This window comes from Portunus trituberculatus, chromosome 30, assembly GCF_017591435.1.
Source record: "Portunus trituberculatus isolate SZX2019 chromosome 30, ASM1759143v1, whole genome shotgun sequence".
Taxonomy (NCBI): domain Eukaryota; kingdom Metazoa; phylum Arthropoda; class Malacostraca; order Decapoda; family Portunidae; genus Portunus; species Portunus trituberculatus.
The window spans coordinates 11,927,831-11,950,249 of record NC_059284.1 but is presented as its reverse complement, the minus strand read 5'-3'; the positions used below and the strand labels follow the sequence as shown (position 1 = coordinate 11,950,249).

The following is a 22,419-nucleotide window of genomic DNA, read 5'->3' as shown; positions in this document are numbered from 1 at the left end:
CAATACTCCTTTTAGCAATCCTTATTCAAACTACCAGAGTGACACTGCAAATATGAGCAACACTTCACCAATGCACTAGCCAATGAATAAACAAACCACCTCCTTGCCAGACTAATGCAGGGCTGGGACAAAGAACTAATGTGACATGACAGTCAAGGCCGGCAAAACATTCTCTGGTGCCTTGGTGATGTGTGGCCTAATTAGTAATGAGTCAGATTTGCATGTTTACCTTAAGTGTTCTGTCCAGGCTTTGATCCCAGTGATTATCTCTCAGGGTCAGCACTATGTACTGGCTTTATTTTTTTGTAATGGACAGCGGATTCATTTTAAGGTGCAAATCTAATACTGTCTCAAGTCTTAATGATGAGGACAAGACACTGATACATAAGGATTGGTTAGCTGACTGGTGCCACAGAAATACAGTTAATTTAATACTGCATCAAGCTTTTAATGATGATGGGAAGGGAAGATGATGATACTTAAGGATTGGTTAGCTGAATGGTGCCACAGAAGCATAGTTAATCAAATACTGTATCAATGCCTTCAATAATGATTAAGTGGTTAGCTGGCTGATATCAAGGTGCACAGGAATAGGGTAAAACTAGTCTGCCTACTCTAATGTGGCTCCTTGCTCTCAGTCTGAACAGTGCTCTGAAGGAATGCGTGGTTGTCAGATCTTGAGTAGAACTGTAAGCTGTCCTTGTGATGAAGTGGGTTGATCAACATAAAACAAGCATTATTCACCTAAAATCAATTATATCAACCATAAGTTACAATATGTTTTGAACCCAGGAGCCACTTTAGAGGAGACAGACAATAGTGCTGTCTCAAGGTTTTCATCACATCACTACACAGCATTAGGGGAAAAAGTGGTCATGTTAGTTTCGTCACTGGTTCTGGTTAAGCGCACACACACACACACACACACACACACACACACACACACACACACACACACACACACACACACACAAAATAAAAAATAAAATAAATAAAAAATAATAAAACAAAATAAATAAATAAACAAATACAAACATTACTTGTGTAGGCTAAGAGGTAGTGATGGGCAAGTACCGCTAATTTCAGTACCGGTACGTACCGGTACAAAAGACACCGTTACCGATACTACCGGTACTGTACCGGTACACACACACACACACACACACACATATATATATATATATATATATATATATATATATATATATATATATATATATATATATATATATATATACACACACATGTGTGTGTGTGTGTGTGTGTGTGTGTGTGTGTGTGTGTTGGAAATTGCCAATTTAAATATCTAGCATTTATAATTTCTATCTACATAAAGCAAATCACACAGCTCTTTCATAAATATTTTTGTAAAAAAAAAAGATAAATATATAAATAAAAGACACACGGCCTTGTTCATAATATATTGTGGTTCCCTTTTAAAACTGATGGGAAATACCTCAATTATAGCAAACTAATATGAAAAAAAGTAATTCGTAATGGTATGAATTGAGTGGTATGCAGCAGCAGCAGTAGTAGTAGTAATGGTAAAATGCCGGCCAACTGCAGTGTTACTACACCGCCAGACGCCACCGCCAGACCGCCACCCGTCCCGGCCACCGATCCGCTGAGTGGTGCCGACACATTATTCATTCTTGGCGGTACGAAGCAGCAGAGTGCCGGCACAGAGGCTAGACGGTACAAGCGTCAAGCGGTACCGGAAATGATGCCGGCACATTCAGTCGTACCAGTACAGACACGTCTCGCCGAGCTACCGCGGCCGGCCGGAATGAGGCAGCAGCCAGTGGCACCAGTGTGGTACCGCGGTACCGACTACCGAGTGGCGGTACTGGTATTGAGTGTGCCGAGCGGCCAGCGCGGCCGGAAACTGAAGAAAGAGTGGTATCACTGAGTCAGTTATCAACGAGTATTGACCATTGACCACAATTATTTTGTTTTTATTATCGGTACATGTACATACATACATACTTACTACATACACAAGAAGATAATCAATATGATGAAAATTTGGTAATGCATTATATATATCAGAGACCGACAGACATAAGGCGCTGGTCGTGAAGGACAGTGAGTGGTGGAGATGAAGATACCGATAATAGTGATATCTATAGTAGCAAAGAGAATATTGTGTGTGTAGCCTCTCAGTAATCAGAGGTTAACTATTTAAACATGGTTGAGGACACAAAGTGGACAGTGGAGTGTGAGTGTCTGCTAGTGACACGGACAGCCGCCGCCGAGCAGTATTTGGCTAACGTAAGTAATATATTGGTGTAACTCATTTCACGGTGGTGCCATGTCATAACCTAACGTTGGTAACCTCCAGGACAACATATCAGCGAACTAACACCTGCACATACTTATAAAAACCAAATAGTTCAAATCTTGAAAACGTAAACAAACCGATCCCTGACCCGCCGCTCTCTCTCAGCCATTATCTGCCTCATCTCTCACTCATTACAGGCCAGACAGGTCACAAAGTGTAGCCATAGGCCAAATCTTTCATGTCAGTTGTTGAGATATATCCGCAATGACCAGATTTGTGTGCTATGGAGGCTCAGTGAGAAGAAGCGGGCCTACCCATGACGTCACGAGCCCCAGGCTGTGACGTCATCACCAGCTCCCGCCCAAAATGCCGGTCCCAGATGCTCGACTTCCACTATTATTTATATTTGTCTCAGTTCATTTATTTCGAGTCACAAGTGCCTTTTAAGGGTTTCTAATGATAGTTCGCAGTGTTTTACGTGTCTTCCATGCTTGAGTTGAGTGAAGTACGGTGATGTAGAGGGTGTTTATGACTTGAATGGGAGGGCCAAAATACGCTAAAATTTTTACCTCCGCTATCTGTGATTTTTTATTTGAGGTTGTAGCGAAGTGTTTGTGTTTTCAAAAGATGGTTTATCATGAGAAAAGTGTGCAAGGCTCCTGAGAAGTTAAAGATGTGGACTTTAAGAATGATATGTAGTCCTGTTAATATTGTAAACAACGTCATTTTTAAATATTATTTTTTCTAATAGGGCGAGTTGCCAGGTTTTGATATATCGAAATGATAGTCATAATTTTTGAAAAACGTTATCGATTCAGTTGAATGAAATTGGTGGGCTTTGAAATTGTGTTTAAGCAAGTCGAAGTTCTAATACTTTATTTAGTATATTTTTGAGCTATTTTTATTATTCCTTTTCTCGGCAATGTTTTTGTATTTTAGAAGTTAGTTTCGATTGATAACGAGTCAGAATTTTTATAACATTCGTGTCCAGCTGCCTTTTTGGGAATCCTCATTTTCAAAATGATTTGCGTAACGAATATATGTGACGTCATCAAGGGGGTTGACCCCCACCCCGGCTGGACCCAGGCCGATACCTGGCTCCAGGCCCGAGGGTGTGGGGTGGGTGTGTGTGTGTGTGTGTGTGTGTGTGTGTGTGTGTGTGTGTGTGTGTGTGTGTTAATTCACTATGGTCGTGGTAGTCACCCAGCCAGCCTTCCCATTACGGAGCAAGCTCAGAGCTCATGGAGCGATCTTGGAAAGGACTGTGTGTGTGTGTGTGTGTGTGTGTGTGTGTGTGTGTGTGTGTGTGTGTGTGTGTGTGTGTGTGTGATTCACTATGGTCGCCCGGTAGTCACCCAGCCAGCCTTCCCATTACGGAACAAGCTCAGAGCACATAGACAGATCTTCGGATAGGACTCAGACTGTGTGTGTGTGTGTGTGTGTGTGTGTGTGTGTGTGTGTGTGTGTGTGTGTGTGTGTGTGTGTGTGTGTGTGTGTGTCGTTATTTCACCGTTCTGTATACGTTTCATCTCTGGCGTCCCTCTTTATTATCCTAGTCTGTCAACACAAACTGCAAGTAATAGCGTATAGCGAAATGTGTCCTATTCTTAGCGCTTATTGAGCAAGGGGAAGCTATGATATGTAGGAAACACATAGCCCGGAGCAAAGCAAGGTGCCTCTATCGCCTCGCCTCGCCCCGCCGTGTTAACCCCTGCAGTAACATGACGTGTTTTCATATTTATTCTGGCTTTTACTCAATGATTTTATACAGCTTCACAAACTTATGTGGGGATTAAAAAAGTGAAAACTGGCCCATAACTGAGTGCACGGCGGTAATTCAGTGCTGGAGATCTTAATGACAACAGTGCCCACAGAGATAGATTGAGAATTTATGGACGACAACAGTAACAACACAGCGCCTTGTTTTCACCCAACATGTTTCCACTTTCCATCGTCGTTCGTGGAGTGGCTGGCGAGAACAAATCAAGGTTCCTCGCAATTCTTTTACCTTGATTTTTGGGTTTGATTAGGCGATTTTATTGACATTAGGAAGGGTCTATGGAGGTCAGAAGATTAATGGCTGGAGTCTTCACTATTTTAATCCCCCACATAAGTTTCTGAAGCTGTATAAAATCACCAAATAGCAGAATGCATAGGGAAACGCTTCCTGGTACTGAAGGGGTTACCCCAATGAATAAGTGGCAACGCACACAATGCCTAAATAGCTTTGATACTAGTTAACCCCAATGAATAAGTGTATGCAGTCCGTGTGTGTGTGTGTGTGTGTGTGTGTGTGTGTGTTGGTTACCTGGGCAACGCTCCCAGGTGAACCAAGCTACAGTCTAGTTTAGGTCTGTCTCTACCTCACTCATAGTGTCTGTGTCTCCCTCTTGCCGTGTTGCGTTCTTGCCTTGCCTCTCCTCCCTCGCTCCAAGTGAAGGTAATGTAATATCCCAAACTGTCTTAATCCCTTCTGTACCATGACGCGTTTCCATATCCATTGTGCCTAACTATTTGACGACTTTATACAGCTTCAGAAACTCATGTGGGGATCAAAATAGTGAAAACTGTGGCCATTAAAATTCTGAACGCCTTAGACCTTTCCTAATCTCTCTCTCTCTCTCTCTCTCTCTCTCACACACACCAGTTAACTAGTGGTGTGTAATAATCTTGCTCAGTTCTTGAGAAACGGTAGGAAGCAGCAGAGTCCCGGCACAGAGGCTAGACGGTACAAGCGTCAAGCGGTACCGGAAATGATGCCGGCACATTCAGTCGTACAAGTACAGACGCGTCTCGCCGAGCTACCGAGACCGCGCCGACGCGCCAGGGCAGCCAGTCGGTACCAGTGTGGAGCGGTACCGAAAGTGAGAATGACTCAATGTTACCGTCTTACCCATCACCGCTCGCCTTGAGCCACCTCCACGCTGTATATAATTTGCTCAGTACCGTTTCGGCTATTTACCGGTAAGGAAAATTTTACCAGTACAGTACCGTTACGGCTGGTCCTGGTATTACCGGTACTGGTACCGGAACTTGCCCACCACTACTAAGAGGTCAGTGGCACATGATAAAAACACAAATAAATAAGGAATCATTAACTTGAATATTCCTGCCACTGAGGGACATGTTAATGGTGGAAGTTAGTGTGCCATGATAAATATGTGACTAAACAAACAAGAACATCCTGCCATCCTTGGACTCCTTAATGCTAAAGTTCAAAGATTTCTGTACTGACTGTGATATTACTGAATTTTTATTGTACTGATGTTGTTTCTAATGTGGTATACAATAAACAATGAAGAATGCTTTGCGTATGAGTCAGACTGTGCTAATATACTTATCATACTGTCAAATTACACTGTACATTGTGGAGTCATTCAAGTTCTGATGTGTAGATGCAAGTCAGAGGGAAGAAGAAGAAGAAGAAGAAGAAGAAGAAGAAGAAGAAGAAGAAGAAGAAGAAGAAGAATTATGTCAAGTAGTTTACATGATGGAGTTCAATAAAATACAAAGAAGCAAACACCAGCGACCTTTTAAGATGAGAAACTGCATAGTATAAATGTCACAATTCAGGCAAAGAGATATGAGACAAGTAAACATGGAGTCACACTACATGGACTGAGTCATGAGGAAGCTTTATGAGATTAGACACATCAAGGAAGAGGATGATAGGTGGAAGGAAGTGGATATCTTTCATACAGGGACTGCCACATGTAGGCCTCACGACTTCTTGCAGCTTCCCTTAGTTCCTCATGTTTTCATCTACTACAGTACAATGGTCACTCTCTGTACTCACCTGGGCGTCATACTCGATGAGGTACAGAAAGACTACATCCTCGCGCTGCAGCCTGATGGCAGCATGCAGGGGATGGCTGGTCTTGGACTTAAACATGGTGTACAGGAGTGGTGCTGTCATGTGGGAGAAGTCCTCTGGGGTGAAGTCATTCTGTCAGGAAGAGATGATTGACTGAGTGGCAATAATTCATTATAATAATATAATATCCACCTATGGTTATACAATGCTAAAAAGGAAAGCTTAGATTTTGTTTGTAAATTTTCCAAAACTTGAGTAGAAAATTCTGACAGTCTTGATACTCTTTTAAAGTTGTTCAACTGATAGATAGATAATGGAAAAGCTTGGCAAGGAACTCCAGGTTGTGGTGAGTATGGTGAATACTTACCCAGTGTGTTGAAATGAGTGTGGAGCAGTGGTCTCTCAGCGTCTCAGCTCCAATCTCGTCTGCAGTGGTGTAGAGGCGGACACAGTTCCTGACTGTCACCCATCCCATCAGGGCCTTCTCACACCTGTTGCCATCATGAAAGTTACTATTAACACCACACTGAATCCATACACACCAGTTCACTTGCTCCATCCCTTCCAGTTATTTTTCTATGATAAGTATGAAGTAGAGGCAATGATCTGTCATCCCTGCTACAAACCACACAACCAAGCCATATCACCATACAAAGTACATTTCCATAGAACTAAAGCAGATTATATAAACATCATGAAAATCAAATATAATTCAAGACAATACAGTGAGGAGATAAAGATGCAAGTTGGTGCAGTACCTCTTCATGAGTGGGAGGAGGGAGAAAGATGCTGCTGCCCTCATGAGATTAAGGGTGAAAGTGTGGTCCTTGAGAAGACTGACTTGATCTGTGTAGACCCAATGCAGCACAGCCTCTCCCACCTCCTCCTCCAGTCCTGTCCAGTCTGCACAACAAATGGAAGAGTTAATACAAAATACCACACAAGAACATCAACATACTTTCCTGATGGTTACCTGAGCATTATAGAACTTATCTAATCTGCCACACAGTTGATATTACTTACTTAAATTGTGTGACAATTAAAGGAATACAAGCTTTCTGCCGACTGATTCCAAATTAAATTGAAACTGCTGTGATGAAGAAATGTATAGTCTTTGCTTAGTGTACATCATAAAGATAGGCAACAGATCTTGTAGACAGGGCAGTCATGCAATACAACAGGTCCCTCACCCAGACTGTCCACTTCTGCCAGAGTTGACACGCCCCAGTTATCGCTGCGCGCTGCCAACACAAAGCGGTGCGCCCGAATGTCTCGGCTGCTCAGGCGCACAATCATGTCACTGTATTTTTCCTGTAGGCAAGGAAATGTCTGCTCAGTGGAAACATGTGAGACCAAACAAGAACTTCCTGTGATAAAGCAACCAGTGTTGAGTACAAATACCACAGCAATCAGTAAAACTTAACTTTCTGATAACACAGTCTGTCAAGCAAGCATAGTGAGGCACATTTCATTTGGTTAGAATATTGAAGAGTCAACAGGATAATGATGATAAAGAAGAAGAGAAAGAGGTGGATGAGGAAGTAAAGGACAAAGAAGGAAAATAAGTACAATACTGTATATTATATTTCTTAAATAAATAACCAAAATAATAATATTTAATTTAAGAAAAATTAAGTCACCAGCAACACTGGATTGAAGATGAAAGGTGCCTCCCACACACCTTGTCATAAAGGTTTGCCACAAAACGAAGAAGTCGGGTCACGAAGGAGTCCTCTCCCTCAGGACTCTGGCAGCCGGCAGTGGCAATGGCATGCTGCTGCTCCAAGGTGGTGTATCGCTCCTGCAGGCGAACATACTGCTCACGTAGCAAGGACAGGTGCTGCTGCAGCTTCCCTACTTCTGTGGACAGGACACTTTTGTTACCATCAATGTCATCACTGTTACTGTTGCTATCACCATCATTAATAGGGATCACATATAGATCATTGTGAGTTAATATTCAAGATGCAATATACATGTGCAAAGAAGAGCTTTTACAAGTTTAATAACAAAGCCGCAAAAACTGTATACATCTCCATCGCCCAAGAATCTCTTCACCTCACTGATAAAGCCTAATGGTGCAACTTTTGAGGTGTTTCATTAGGTTAGATTTATGTTTGGTTAGCCTTTAATGCTCTACCAGAGGAGAATCCGTAGAGGCGCAGGTTAGCATAGGTTATGTTAGAAGAATTCAGAATATTCAATGAAATTACTGTAGACCTTTCTTCAATATTTCACTGATTTCTCGTCTTCCACTCAAAATCAATTCCCCACATGTCCCCAAGCTTGTTTGGTAGGGGTGTGGTGACGAGGACACTTATCGCGGCGAGTCCTCCCTGCCTCCTTGCTGAGGTGGTGTACACTTACCTACCTAACGTAACCTTGAGATGCCCATAAACATTCAATGACACTTGCCCTTTATCCCATACCATTACTTCACGCCCTTACCACACATGCTAACTCGTGTTTCTCCTTAACCTTCATTAAAATGCTGCATGGTTCACCTGTCATGCAATCCCGAGTGCAAAGGTGTGACGGGAATGCGAAAATGGGAGGAGGGGTGACAGACACGCTCTCTCCATGTTACACTCCCCCGCTGTGCCTTATCTATCCTCATATCCCAATTATTATAAGACCTAGTGTGGTGAAGATGTGTCAGTGTGTATGTAGGGGACGGTCTAGGGTGCCTGTGTAGGGTATTACCGTCACTGGCTGCCATGAACTCGGGTCTCTCAAGTCAGTCACGGGACGCCCAGCTGTGTTGTCATTCGGCCCGCCCTCTGCTGCTCACTCCACTACCGTTCGCACACTCCATATTGTACACATCAACTATAAATTTCCTTAATCTTCTTTTTACACTTTCGAAATATATAAAAAATAGAAATAAAAATAAATAGGAAAAGTTTTGCTGTTCTTCATATATCTATAGAAATTATAGTTATCAGTTTGACAGGAAAATCGTACGTTCGTGCCAAATTATTTAGCAGATAAGATTATGCGAAAAAAAATGATGAATAAATAATAAATGAACAGAAGAAAAAAACTGTCAAAAAGGAGATTTATAAACCCATTAATAGTACCATACCCTCAGTTCATTGCATAAATCTGAAATATATCTCTAACACGATGAGAAGAGATAATTTATTTAATTAATACTCTTTTATTTACCATTTTGACTTCCATGTTCCTTTTGTCTGACTAGGAAGTCTCCTGCTAGTATGGCACACCACTTCACTTCCCAGGTGTTTTATTTCATTCTTCTCTGGCCTACAGGTTTTGGGAGGTGCTTGCCAGACACAGGGTACAGTCACAGATCAACATAGTTTTATCACAGGATTTATTTTCTAGCAAATATTATACAGCCATCTAAGCAGATCACTTGCTACCTCATAACTTACAACTTAAGTTACTTTCTGAAAGGAAAAAAGGGAAAAAAAGGATATCAGTGTCACCACATATTTATTCAAGTCAGGCTGTGTATGCTGCTCATCCAAGCTCAATAATTCTCAAACTATAAGTGTGGAAATGCTATCATTACATTCACATACCCAACTATATACATTCTGACCCTGTATGCACCGCCCCAGAGAATGACCGTCTAAGAAGTCTCCAGTTATGCACGATTCCCTCCTCTGATTCTCACTTTAAGCACTTTCAATACCCATTCTCACACCACAGGCATTGTTTAAATAATAAAATTTCCTACAGTAAGCACAAGACATGCTGGCTCCCCCTTGATGTTCTCATCCTAGCACATAAATAGAAAAAGTAAAGGAATATGTATGATTTAAACAGTAAACTATAAATTTAGCAAAATCCTAAATTCTGAAACATTAACCCATAAACTAAGACTACTTACTCCCTTATACTAAGACTACTGAAGCAAACTCATTCTTCTATACATTACATTATTAGGTAACTATCAACCCTGAGATAAAGGAAGACATGAACTTCAAAAACAAACTTGGCAGATGGAAACTTATATAAATAGGAAATTACTGCAACTAAATATAAAAAAAATTATATGTTGAGAGAGAGAGAGAGAGAGAGAGAGAGAGAGAGAGAGAGAGAGAGAGAGAGAGAGAGAGAGAGAGAGAGAGAGAGAGAGAGAGAGAGAGAGAGAGAGAAAGAGAGAGAGCAGTAAATGAAATACCACCCAAAATAAAGTAAACAAACTAAATGCAAAAGGAATGGAACACCCACTGTCCCCTTCACCCGCCAGCCCTACAAGGCAAAGCTAACCCTTAGAGTTGACATACTGGGCCACAGCCTCGGCCACGGCCTTGGCTGACTCTATGCAGCCATCCATGTTGGAGTGAGTAAAGCCATCGCCGCCCACCACCAGCCCATCTGCTAAGGTCAAGCTGCCAGGGAGGCCGGGGAAGGCTGATGTCACCTATTGGTTTAAAAGATTGCGATTAGTGGTCTGATTTTGATAAAGGGATATATGGTTGTGAGTCAGAAACAGGGAATATGAAGAACAGAACAGCAAACTATAAATGCTCTGAGCCTGCCTAACCTGTAGCTGATATACTGTATCCTTCACATCATTGTAATAGAAAATACAGCAAGAGGAGCTCCCATTGCTATTCTTCTGTAATTTTTATCATCTTTTACAGACACACATGGAAAACAGAGGCAATGTTTTTGGAATCCAACATCTGCATCACAACCACACTGGGATAACAAGTGCCTGAATAAGTGGATTTGTGTTATGTGGTAGATAAAATAGTGAACATTATGCTTCCTACCTGAGAGAACTTCCATTTCTGGCACTTGACGGCCTTGGGCTGTGGCCAGTGTGGGTACATGTCCTTGATACACTGCAGGAGCACTGGCTTGACCTCATCCGGCGTCTTGTCCACATTCACCTTGCCGAAGGGCACCGACGTGTGCAGCACCACCGAGGGACTGCCTGTGTCTTGACCAAACAAGCTGCCGTCACCTCACTGCTTCATACTATTCACGCCATAACACCTCTCTCCACTCATCACCTTGCTTTGCTTCTACAATTCATCCATGTGCTTTATGTATTTAATCTCTACCCTAAAGCTGTAAAAAACTTATACAAAATATATATATGTTGTACAAAATTGTATATTTAATGTTTCTATATCCAGTCATGAAATAAAACATTCAACTCTGAATTTTCCCATGTAATGTGTCTCCTAATATTTTTCTAAGTACATTTTCTTGTGACTTTTATTTCCAGCTGTGAATTTTGTACAATAAAGAGCAGACACAACAATTATTTCATTCATGACTTCTGAGGTACTTTATTTCTTAAGACTGACTAACTATACCTTCATATATAAGGCCACAAAAGATAGGGTCTTACCTGCTGCCCTCTTCTTGTTGTCAAGAGCAATGAAACGAGCGACAGGGTTGCTGGTGATGTACTGGGCAGCCGTCCCCTCGTCCTTGAGACTCACCTGGGCCCCCTCCTCAAAGAACAGGCCCAGGGCATAGCGAGAGCTGTACTCAACGGATTTTAAGTCAGAAAGCAATTTTTCATCTTTGTCTGAAAAATCAAAATTCATTGATGCACATTAACTGTTACTAATTCATCTTTATTCTTTCACTGCCTGACACTCACATCACTATAAAACTAACACAAAGAATCTAACAAATATCTCAAGAAAACATTAAATTCTGAAATCGATGCTTAACTTTAACTCCAAATAAAAAGTATCCATCCTGTGAGATAATCTAACCCAATAATCAACTAACTAATTCAATGCACAAATGTATAGATAAAAAGAACAGCCATTGCATGAGAACACCTGATGAACCACAATCATGACCAACTCACTGCTTCACACAGCCAACCATTTCATTCCCACACTGTTAAAAGAAAGCCAAAGAGAGAGAAAACTGGTTCTACTCTATCCAGTTCTTCCACATGTAGTAGCTTCAGCAATTCCTTCATAATAAACCAATAAGTCTCAAGTGTATGTTCCTGCTATTCCTATTATTCACATCACCAACAGATAGACACCTCCCATTCCCATTCCTATCTCTGTGCCACCACCACAAGACAGCCACACCCACCAATGAGCTCCTTTATGGTGCCGGTGAGGCCCAGCACCTGAGGCACTGGCATGGTCAGCACCACCACGTCAAACACATCAGCTTCCCCAGACTGTGTCTTGACGCTCCATCTCCCATCCTGCCAGTCAATGCTGCTGACGTGGTGCTTGAACCTGCCAGGGAAAGACACAGGAGTTGCCAGGTTGTGAAGGATTGTTTAGCTTTGTCCTTTTGGTGAATCTGTCTATCTAAAGGGTGATCTGTCTGTCTGTCTATTCTGTTTTACCTTTTTTTTTTGTAATTAATACTTTTATTATATCTATGATATGTTGTATTTTGTGTGTGTTAAGTGATTACGTGGTCAGTGAATCTTGATATACATTATTGTCTGTGTTCATACAAAAATATAAGTAAGCATTAGATATTTATATAATCCTTTACTTAAATTAACCGAAAGTGTACTTGAGATAGCATATTTTATAAACTGAATATCAATCTTGATTAGATGAAGATACACAGTGGTAAGTCTTTACATAACAACACAAGTTAAAAAAGAAATACATAAATTATAATCTACAATAACAAATTCAACAAACAGGATAATGATGCAATATCTTGACTTTATCTATGTTACACCAAAACACCCAGCAAGCCACTTACTTAGGAGTTAGACTGGCCTCCCTGATGAAGTGCTTGACAATGGAGGAGGTGCCCTTGGGGGTTACATAGTGCGTAGTGCCCTCCTCACTAGTCCTCATGCCTTCCACATGGCTGGTCAGTGGCACCAACACCCCGGCACCCAAAAGCTCATCATAATATCTGTCAAGAGAGGAATGGATGGGAGAACATGTTTAACTATTATCAAACTTAAGATTGTTCCTCTGTTCAGAATTCTCTTAGTGGTATATTCACAGAGGGATATTTGGCATGCCTTTTTTTCCTTTTTATTGCTAAGATCTTTATTTAACTCCAATACTGCAAATGAGTGAATGAAGCAGTGAAGTGTGCAAGTCATCTACAGTGATATGGTGTTGAGGGTAAAGCTGCAAATCAACACAAACCCCAAGACTTATAGATTAATTGTTTATGATGTTCTGGACGCACAACTTACGATTTATGGAGCTTTGCATACTCTGGCGTGGCTGATATGTATTGTGCCCCGAGATCAGCTAGACAGTTTGGGTCATGTGGACTTCTGCTTGTTGACATTCGACCACCTGGAGGAAGTAGAGATGGTACAAAATATCTTCATAGACTTGATCTTCTAAAATACTCCATTAATCTCCTCTTGGCTTTACTTCAATAAGAAATTAAATGAAGTATTAAAATAATAGTTGAAAAAAATTGCTCTGCATAACTAATGATAAAAACACCCATGAAAAGCAAAATAGTAATTTAAACAGCCTTTGAAAATATGTTCAGTGCTTGAAAATATAAGAGATAAAAAGGTAACACTATGGTCCCGCCCCAAAGAGTGCAGACAATGAAGGGTGAGAGTCTGCAGTCTGTACCTGCCCCCTGTGCCTTGTCCCAGAGGACCAGCTCAGCGTGTGGCAGCTCCCGCCGCAGCAAGGCACTGGTCAGGGCGCTGGTCAGGCCGCCGCCCACCAACAGCACTCGGGTCATGTCTGCCTGGGGGAGAAAAGGACGACAGACCTCTTGAGAAATAGTGACTGTAAGGTAGAATAAATAAATAAAATGATAGGATAAACAAATTTGATTAAAACAAATAAAAATAGAATATTTATAATATGTACTGTACACATGAGCAGCTTAGTAGTACAATACAAAAAATTGGCATTTGTAATGTTACTATATATTTTTCAATTACTAAAGAATTACAACAGCCAACTCAAAAAGATACAGATAAAAAATGATGCCTTCCTTATGAGTAGTTATGGATCATGGAGGTACAGTGTCACACGTAGCTTAAATAGAAATAATATAATAATAATAATAATAATAATGATAATAATAACAAGCATCCATCAGGGTAACACCCACTACTAACAATTCAGTGTATAAAAACTCTATGATTCCTTTCCTGGCACGGCGGCTCTCCTGCACCTCCTGTGATGCAACACCCGACCAAGGCCAAGCTGAATACCAATTACTGATGCAATGATTCCCACGCCCGGCAGATTAACATAACACCACACGGAACAACCTGGGTAATTAAGAGTTACAGGTCTTCTTGGAGCGTTACATACCCCAGATAATGTACACACACACGTCTGACGAGATACTCACTCTGTCCTGTGTGTCTGGAGCCGGGTTATTAGATTAATGTGAGCCAGTGTGGTGTTTCATAACTAGCACCTCACTCCCTCAGCTGATGCTCTTTCTCTTCCTCCTCCTCTTGTGTCCGATTCCCCGGCGTCAGCGTTACTTCACCTCGCTTATTACTTTGTCTTTGCTTAATTTTTAGCTTTTCCACTGTACTGGTTATTCAACTTACTGTTACATATATGACTTTCTTCACAATTTATCATATATAGGTTATCAAATTCAAATAATAGTCTTCTCGTGCAATTATTTTCTCAATTTGTTTCATAAGGCATATAATGTAGAAAATTCTTTCCCTTTACATATATCAGAGAGCATTAAACATTTTCCATTTTTTAGTTGCTACAAAAAAACAAAACAAAAAAAACATAGTTTGTATTCCTGTTGTAAAACCTAACTGCCAATGTGTCTCCACGGCAACGAGGACGCCGCCACGGGGACGCTGCTGTACGGGTAATATAGTTTACCACATATTAACATGTTCCATAGCGTATCAGACCCGTAGCTCAACACATATTATGGGGTACAAGCTTAGGTATAAAGCAGAGTGTTGTCGGTCATTATTATATTATTGTTACCGCGATTCTTGTGAGTGCATTTAATTTTCAAGCCCAAATTTACCTATTGTATTAGTACTAGATAGCAAAAACCCGAGAAGCACATTATCTATCTCAGTGCCTTATAATGTTGTGAAATGCGGTAAGGTGTCCCCGTAGACATAGTTAAATACGGGTACCATTTACCGTAGACTTTCGGCGTGGTGTTTATTTGTGGGTCGCAGGTATTAACTTACTGTTCATCGCCTCAGTGCTTATCTTTCACAAAAATCAAATCGTGTTTACTTATTCTGGATGATACAGACAGATAGACAGTACCAATAGTAAATAAATGAGGAAATTGAATAGATTAGCAACTAAATATACACCTAACATTTGGAATTACTTAGAGATTTCTTTGTTGTAACTAATACACTTACACACACACATACACACACACGTATGAAAGACTGGCTTAACATAGAAATCACTCTCTCTCTCTCTGAAGGTGGTATAGCTGGGAGTTATCAGTAGGTCAGCGGGGCGGCGGCAAACATGAGCGTGGCGGAGCAGGGCGGCATGAGTGATGATGGACTGCTGCAGTTGGAGGAGCCGCTCAGGGTGGCTGACGACGGCACCCTAGAATCCGCGGAGCCCCAAGACGTAATGGTGCACTCTTAATGATACTTCTTCTTCTTCTGGTGGTGGTGGTGGAGGTGATGGTGGTGCATGATTGTTAATGATGATTTTTGTTGATGGTGGTGATGATGATGTTGACTTTGTTCAACTTCTCCTTTTGCTCCACCGGGCTTTTTCTTCTTCTTCCGTTTCTTTCTCCTCCTCTTTCTTCTTTTCTTTTTCTTCTTCTTTCCCTTTATTATTACTATTATTATTATTATTATTATTATTATTATTATTATTATTGTTATTATTATTACTATTATTATTGTTATTGTCATTATTATTATTACCATTATAGGTGGAGGAAACGGAGGATGATCTTCAAATAATCACAGCTGCTTTAGATCTTGATGGCGAGGAAGGTACGTACGTGTGTGTGTGTGTGTGTGTGTGTGTGTGTGTGTGTGTGTGAAGGCAATGGTAGAAAAACAATCTGCATGTTTTCAGTAACATTTATGGCACGTAGATAACAGAAATGTCTATGATGTTTAATTGTTTAGCTGAGAGTGTTCTATCTTTATACAACAAACAAGAATAGTAATTTTGTGGTATATTTCACATTGATAAAGTTGATATATCGCAAATCGTAACATTCTCTCTCTCTCTCTCAGAGGAAGAAGAACAAGAGGAAACAGAGAGGGAGCGAGGGGAGAAAATAATTGATGTTTTAATTCCACCGAGTGTTTGGGAAGAAGAGGATGAGACGGAAACTGTGAGATGGATCCAGAGGGTGAGCGAACTCTCTCTCTCTCTCTCTCTCTCTCGAGGCCGGCGTCGACATCTCCTTTGTTGTGTACATTTTACTACAACAATAAAGTTATCTCAATACAATAAAGTTATCAATCTCTCTCTCTCTCTCTCTCTCTCATTATTTTCCTCCTCCTCCTTGTGTTTCTCTTAGCCTTCTTTACCTTCGTTATTATCCCTTCTCTTTTTTTCTCTCTGCATTAGTATATCTGTATTAGCAGAAGAAAAAGTCTCAAGAACCTAATAAATTCTGTGGTCTTTGAAAACAGTCGCAGTGAGAGAGTAAAGTGTCTGAATATAATATGCTCTCTTTCTCTGACATTCTTCCCTCACAGGTGTCTCGCGAGCCACCAACAAGGACAGGCGTGATTCAGCTGTGGGAGCAACTGGACCTGAAGATCAAGGAGCAACAAGCGAGGCCCAGGGGGATCTGCGCCATCAGGAGGTCTCTCTACCGCCAGTGTTTCGGTAATGCTCTGTGCTTGTATTTTGACGAGCTGGTGGTGATGATGGTGACGCTAATGATAGTGTGTAGGTTGGGGTAATGATACTAATAGTAGCAGTAATGGTGGTAATGATAGTAGTAGTAGTAGTGGTGGTGGTGGTAGCAGTAGTAGTATTACTAGCAGTAGCAGTAGTATAGAGTAGTAGTAGTAATAATAACTAATAATAATAATAATAATAATAATAATAGTAATAATAATGATAGGAAAATAGTAAGATAACATGATACACTTTATAACATCCACAAATAAGTAAACAGTCTCTCTCTCTCTCTCTCTCTCTCTCTGCATCTTAAGTTACACTTTTTTACTTCTTTTCTTCAGATGAGCTTATTCGTCAGGTAACTCTTGACTGCCCCGAAAGAGGTCTCCTGCTGTCCAGGTGAGAGAGAGAGAGAGAGAGAGAGAGAGAGAGAGAGAGAGAGAGAGAGAGAGAGAGAGAGAGAGAGAGAGAGAGAGAGAGAGAGAGAGAGAGAGAGAGAGAGAGAGAGAGAGAGAGAGAGAGAGAGAGAGAGAGAGAGAGAAAGAGAGAGAGAGATGGTGGGTTTAAAAATAGACTTTCATTATAAAGTGCAGTAGATGCTTTTTGTTTTACTTAGATAAGCACATTAGTAAGTCATGTTATAGTTAGTCAGTCAGTCAATCAGTTAGACGGCCAGTCAGGTAGTAAGTCAGTCAGTCTTTTGATAATTAAGTAGGTAAGTCAGCCAGCATGATAGGAATAGGTCAGTCAGTCAGTCAATCAGTCATATGGGAATCAATTAGTCAGTCTTCCAGTGATTATTCAGCCAGTCAATCACTACGTCAATGTAATATAATCAGTCACTCAATAAGTAAGTCAGTCAGTTACCATTTAGTAAGAAAATAACCATAACCACTACTAATTTTCTGTTTGCGTGTGTTTGTGTGTTTGACAGAGTGAGAGACGAAGCTAGCATGACCATGGCAGCCTTCCTGTCACTATTCATCAGCGCTTCCCACTTTGGCTCATCCAAGGCTACACAGGCTGAGGCAGGGAAGTGGGAGCTGGAGGGGGAACTGCAGGCCCTGGAGGAGGAGGTGGCAGGGCTGCAGGCAGAGGTCAGGAGGTTGGAGGCATGGAAGAGACAGGTGAGGAAGTGATATGGCCCTTCTGTCATAATATCCCAAGCCTTCATTTGTCTTGGGAGTGTATTCTCTGTACCAGCACTTCCTGATGTGTTTCTTCATACTGGGTCTTGTTCTCCTCTCTTAGGTTGGTCGTAGGTGGGAGGAGCGACGTGAAGTGCAGGTGGCACTGTTCTCTGAGGAGCTTGAGTGCCTGGAGAGATCAGAGAAGCAGTACCAGGTGGGTGGCTCAGGCTTTCCACATGTTTCACTGAGATGTGTTGTTGATCCTGATTTGTGTTGAGTAATTGGCTGTGGTAATGTTTAGTAAGACATTCAAAATAAAGGAAATGGATGGATTATGGATATTAGTTAATGCTGAATAGATTATAACACACACACACTCCTTCTCTCTCTCTCTAGAAGGCTAACTAATAATTTGAAAGTAATATTATGTTTATTTTCTATTTTACAGGTCCTCATTGAAACTCTCCTGGCAAGCAGAAACCCATAACTCTCTCTCTCTCTCTCTCTCTCTCATTATAGACATAATCTTAGAGTATCACTTAGATAGCCAAATATGAACAGGTCTCTAAAACTACTTAAGCTTTGATGTGCTGTGTGTAATGAGGAAACTGAACACACTGGAAAATAAACAGCTTTTACTGTGCCCTTGTGTTTGTGGCAATGATTGTATTTGTATGTTTTGTCAATAAAATAATAATAAGAATAATCCCTCTCTCTTTCTCTATCCTTTCCTCCATCAGATCATATTCTCACTCCTTACTTTTCCTCACTTTCCTCTTCCTCTATGACTCTCCTGCCTCCCACCACCAGAGGAGAGATGGGTGGAGGGAGGAGGAAAGTTTGGGGGAGGTGGAGGAAAGAGGAGGGATGGAAAGAATGGAAGAAATTTGAGGAGTTTTACTGATGGTTATGGAAAAGCTGATAAATTTTTGAGAAGGAGAGAGAGAGAGAGAGAGAGAGAGAGAGAGAGAGAGAGAGAGAGAGAGAGAGAGAGAGCAATGGATGGTGATTAAATGATTAAAAGCAAAAAGAGAAGGAAAATTAAAGAAATGCAATAATAGTGGCGACAACGAGATTAAGACGACGACAAAAAAAAGATTACTACTACTACTACTATTACTACTACTACCCTGTACCACTTGAACACCAAAAATGATCTGAAAATGTTAATGACACAAATAATAGTGTTATAATTTCATTGGTTATCTTATCAACGCACACACAAAGCATTTCCTGACAAAAAAACACACCATATATAACAGAGAACATGCAAAAGAATAAATAACAAAATAATAACAATAATAATGGTAGTAATAGTAATGGTAAGAATTTGGCAGAATGTATTGAACTGGGAGTAAGTTACAACGTTGTTTACAAGCTTAGAAATAGTTTGCTCTCTCTCTCTTTCTCTGGCAAGATTAATAAAAGAAAAGAAAGAAATATGAATAAAGGAGAGAGAGAGAGAGAGAGAGAGAGAGAGAGAGAGAGAGAGAGAGAGAGAGAGAGAGAGAGAGAGAGAGAGAGAGAGAGAGAGAGAGAGAGAGAGAGAGAGTATTTTTCAGTCTTCCCAGTGGTCCCCTTGTTCTGTTCTCCCCCACGCAGCATCCCACATCTTCCACAGCCTTGCCCCGGGTTTGTCACTGCCTCACAATCACAATCCCTCAGAAAATAGTGATGAGGGCAAAGACGGCGTACAGGAGGGCACAGGGGTAAGCCACGAGGGGCTGTTGTCTGTCCATGGCAAGGCTTGTCACAAACAGCTTGGAGGCGGAAATAGAGCACCAGATGATGGAGGCAGCCGTCAAGCCCACACCCACAGCCCCACGTAGGGACATGAGGACACTGACCCCTGCCAGGGCCACCATGGGCAGCAGACAGTACCCCAGCACGCTGACCACCACCCCTAGGCCCACTCCCGCCATGGACATTGCATTGAGAAGCCCGTACATGGAGGCACAGCCCAGCATCCCTATTCCGTAGATGTAGCCGAATTGTGCCTTACCCGACAGCAGCAGGAAGCTCCCGAGGGCCAGGCAAAAAGCCAAGGGTCCTGCCAAGTCGGTGTCCTGCAGGATGCAAGGGTCTGTGCGGCGGAGAGGGTTCAGGACAGTGAGGGTCTTCTGCAGGATAGCGTCAGGGTTGATGCCGAGCTCTTCCAGCAGTGGCGGCTCGTCCTCCTCCCCCTCCAGTGGGTATGTGCCAGGCCCAGGGGAGTCCATGCCAGGCCCAGGGGTCATGATGGAAGGTCCAGGGGTGAAGAAGGATGCCTGCTGCTCCCCACCAGCCTGCCCTCCTGCCCCTGTCGCTTGGCTGCCATACTCAAAACTCTGGAAGGCCTGGTCCTGCCCAAAGTCTGCTGATCCCATGTCATATGAGAAGTTGCTGCTCTGGTCGTCCCAGCCACCGCCCCCATACTGGTGCTGCTGCTGCTGCTGCTGTTCCCACCCGTACGACATCTGCTGGCAACACACACAGTTACACACCAAGATTTAAACCACTATCCATGTTATTATTATTACTATTCTGTCTATTAAATGTCTCTATATTGGTTATGCTGCATTAAATTAGGTAAAGTAAGGTAAGGATAAGATAAGTTAGACGCTTTAATTTTACATATTGCAGTAGGTTTGGTTAGATATATGAAGCACAAGCTTTAAATAGGATATATGGTGTTCCTAGCCTAATAGCCAAACCACACCTAACCTAACTTAATCTGACCAACCTAATCCAATCACACCAAACCTAACCAACCTTGACATTTCCAAAAGAAAGCTAATAAAAAAATATATATAATAAATAAATAACTGACAACATTAGTATTAATTTGCAACACACATATACATGGAATTCAAATGAAAGTCTAAGCCAATATGAAGTGATTCTGACAGTAGTTATCAAGTAGGTGACTAAAAACTACATATATCACCTACAAAATGACACAGTGAAATCTACTCTCTTATATTCCTCTCTTTTCTGGTCTTATTTCTGTCGTTCGTGACGTGATTTGACCCCGGGGGAAATATCATGCCCATACACTGCCAAGAAGATTGAAAGGAGAGTTCAAAATAAGCCAGAAAGAGGAGGAAATGTTAAAAATGTATAGTGGTAGTTCAATTCTTGCCTGTGTTTATGATTGCGTGGAAGAGACGAAAGTGTCATCTTATTCCACTTCGGGTATTTGTGCATTATCTTAACTATTTTGCTTTAGTTTCTGTCAATTTATGTGTCATTTATTATTGGTGGTTTATCTTTGTTAGACTTTGTAAATTTGCTTTCTCATTTTTGAAGGAGCCGAGATAGATAGTTCCGAGATAAAATTCTCTAGAGACTCCTTATGTAGTTATATAGCTGCAATGCGAGAGTTGAGACAGTAAGAGGAATGAAAAATGGAAAGATAAAAAAGACGAAATGAGACAAAAAGGGAATTGGGAGTCACCACACCTCATACAATCTCATACACGCACCATTAAAATTGCTCCCTCACACATCCACCCGCCCACGCGAACACCCACACACTTTTATTTAACTTTGTGGAAGTGAAGAAGAAGCATTAATATCACCACCGCCACATCTCAACACCACAGTACCACCATACCACGCCATACAACACCACTAGACAACCACACCACACCATACAAATACATTGATTGATTGATACAACCCTGTACAATAGACACACACCAGTCAAGCACAAGCAGCATTACTTCATTTATTAAGGTTAGTAGCGTGTTGTCAAATTGCTTTATTTTTTTTGGTTTTTGTTACATGTGAGAATGGAAATTAGTAAATTTGGGCAAATATCAAAGGATAAACAAACAGTCCGTCAGCTTAGGGTATGGCAGATCGTCCCTATTATCAGCTATCATTACCTTCATTTCTCACTCATTTAAGCCAAACATTGCTCACAGTGGGGCCACTTATCCACCATTATATCACATCACATCATAGACTCAATATGGCCAAATTTTAGTGTAATGAGAGGCAAGATAGCCGTGCCACCAGCCAACCGGTCCACTGAGGGTGCCGCCTCTTACCTAGTGGTGGGCAAGTACCGCTAATTTCAGTACCGGTACACACACACACACACACACACACACACACACACACACACACACACACATATATATATATATATATATATATATATATATATATATATATATATATATATATATATATATATATATATATAGACACACACACACGTGTGTGTGTGTGTGTGTGTGTGTGTGTGTGTGTGTGTGTGTGTGAAATTGCCAATTTAAATATCTAGCATTTATAATTTCTATCTACATAAAGCAAATCACACAACTCTTTCATAAATATTTTTGTAAAAAATAAAAAAATAAAAATAGATATATAAATAAAAGACATACGGCCGTCTTCATAATATAATGTGGTTCCCTTTTAAAACTGATGGGAAATACC

At 41.2% G+C, this 22,419-nt stretch overlaps 5 protein-coding genes across 13 annotated transcripts in view; 2 read left to right on the top strand and 3 right to left on the bottom strand.

Moving 5' to 3' along the window:
- The window catches only part of LOC123510928, a 6,240-nt gene extending 5,295 nt beyond the window's left edge, over window positions 1-945 (top strand). For both annotated transcript variants that reach the window (XM_045266427.1, XM_045266428.1), the window contains one exon: window positions 1-945. This exon is cut by the window's left edge and continues 848 nt beyond it. The gene's annotated coding sequence lies outside the window, so the exon portion shown is untranslated.
- LOC123510927 (rabankyrin-5-like) overlaps window positions 1-8,931 on the bottom strand; it is a 41,675-nt gene extending 32,744 nt beyond the window's left edge. Inside the window, exons 1-6 of the mRNA XM_045266426.1 lie at window positions 8,799-8,931; window positions 7,777-7,955; window positions 7,286-7,406; window positions 6,854-6,998; window positions 6,463-6,586; window positions 6,078-6,227 (exon numbers count right to left, since the gene is read on the bottom strand). Of these exons, the coding sequence (XP_045122361.1) occupies window positions 6,078-6,227; window positions 6,463-6,586; window positions 6,854-6,998; window positions 7,286-7,406; window positions 7,777-7,955; window positions 8,799-8,814 (735 nt within the window). The 5' untranslated portion in view covers window positions 8,815-8,931. The remainder of the gene's footprint in view (window positions 1-6,077; window positions 6,228-6,462; window positions 6,587-6,853; window positions 6,999-7,285; window positions 7,407-7,776; window positions 7,956-8,798) is intronic.
- Window positions 8,932-9,415: 484 nt separating this feature from the next.
- On the bottom strand, window positions 9,416-14,523 carry LOC123510925 (renalase-like). Of its 6 annotated transcripts, none has more exons than XM_045266423.1 (9): window positions 14,376-14,523; window positions 13,637-13,757; window positions 13,237-13,342; window positions 12,786-12,944; window positions 12,147-12,298; window positions 11,434-11,616; window positions 10,847-11,010; window positions 10,338-10,491; window positions 9,416-9,508 (listed from the first exon to the last, which is right to left on the bottom strand). In XM_045266423.1, the coding sequence occupies exons 2-9, from the start codon at window positions 13,749-13,751 to the stop codon at window positions 9,483-9,485; spliced, it is 1,059 nt and encodes a 352-aa protein (XP_045122358.1). In that variant the 5' UTR covers window positions 13,752-13,757; window positions 14,376-14,523; the 3' UTR covers window positions 9,416-9,482. The 6 variants fall into 6 exon arrangements, with proteins under 6 accessions (XP_045122358.1, XP_045122355.1, XP_045122360.1 ...); XM_045266420.1 differs by having other exon boundaries at window positions 10,847-11,016; window positions 14,376-14,522; XM_045266425.1 differs by having other exon boundaries at window positions 10,355-10,491; window positions 10,847-11,016; window positions 14,376-14,522.
- A 295-nt stretch (window positions 14,524-14,818) lies between these two features.
- Window positions 14,819-18,697, top strand: LOC123510923 (axonemal dynein light intermediate polypeptide 1-like). 3 transcript variants are annotated; one of them, XM_045266417.1, is made up of 9 exons: window positions 14,819-14,858; window positions 15,456-15,616; window positions 15,927-15,990; window positions 16,240-16,358; window positions 16,711-16,843; window positions 17,203-17,260; window positions 17,796-17,988; window positions 18,113-18,205; window positions 18,440-18,697. In XM_045266417.1, the coding sequence occupies exons 2-9, from the start codon at window positions 15,503-15,505 to the stop codon at window positions 18,476-18,478; spliced, it is 813 nt and encodes a 270-aa protein (XP_045122352.1). In that variant the 5' UTR covers window positions 14,819-14,858; window positions 15,456-15,502; the 3' UTR covers window positions 18,479-18,697. The 3 variants fall into 3 exon arrangements, with proteins under 3 accessions (XP_045122352.1, XP_045122353.1, XP_045122351.1); XM_045266418.1 differs by having other exon boundaries at window positions 14,819-14,864; window positions 15,456-15,610; XM_045266416.1 differs by having other exon boundaries at window positions 14,819-14,864.
- A 617-nt stretch (window positions 18,698-19,314) lies between these two features.
- On the bottom strand, window positions 19,315-21,150 carry LOC123510924 (protein YIPF5-like). The gene is made up of 2 exons (XM_045266419.1): window positions 21,113-21,150; window positions 19,315-20,447 (listed from the first exon to the last, which is right to left on the bottom strand). Exon 2 carries the CDS (start codon window positions 20,445-20,447, stop codon window positions 19,653-19,655), a length of 795 nt encoding a protein of 264 aa, XP_045122354.1. The 5' UTR covers window positions 21,113-21,150; the 3' UTR covers window positions 19,315-19,652.
- Window positions 21,151-22,419: the final 1,269 nt, after the last annotated feature.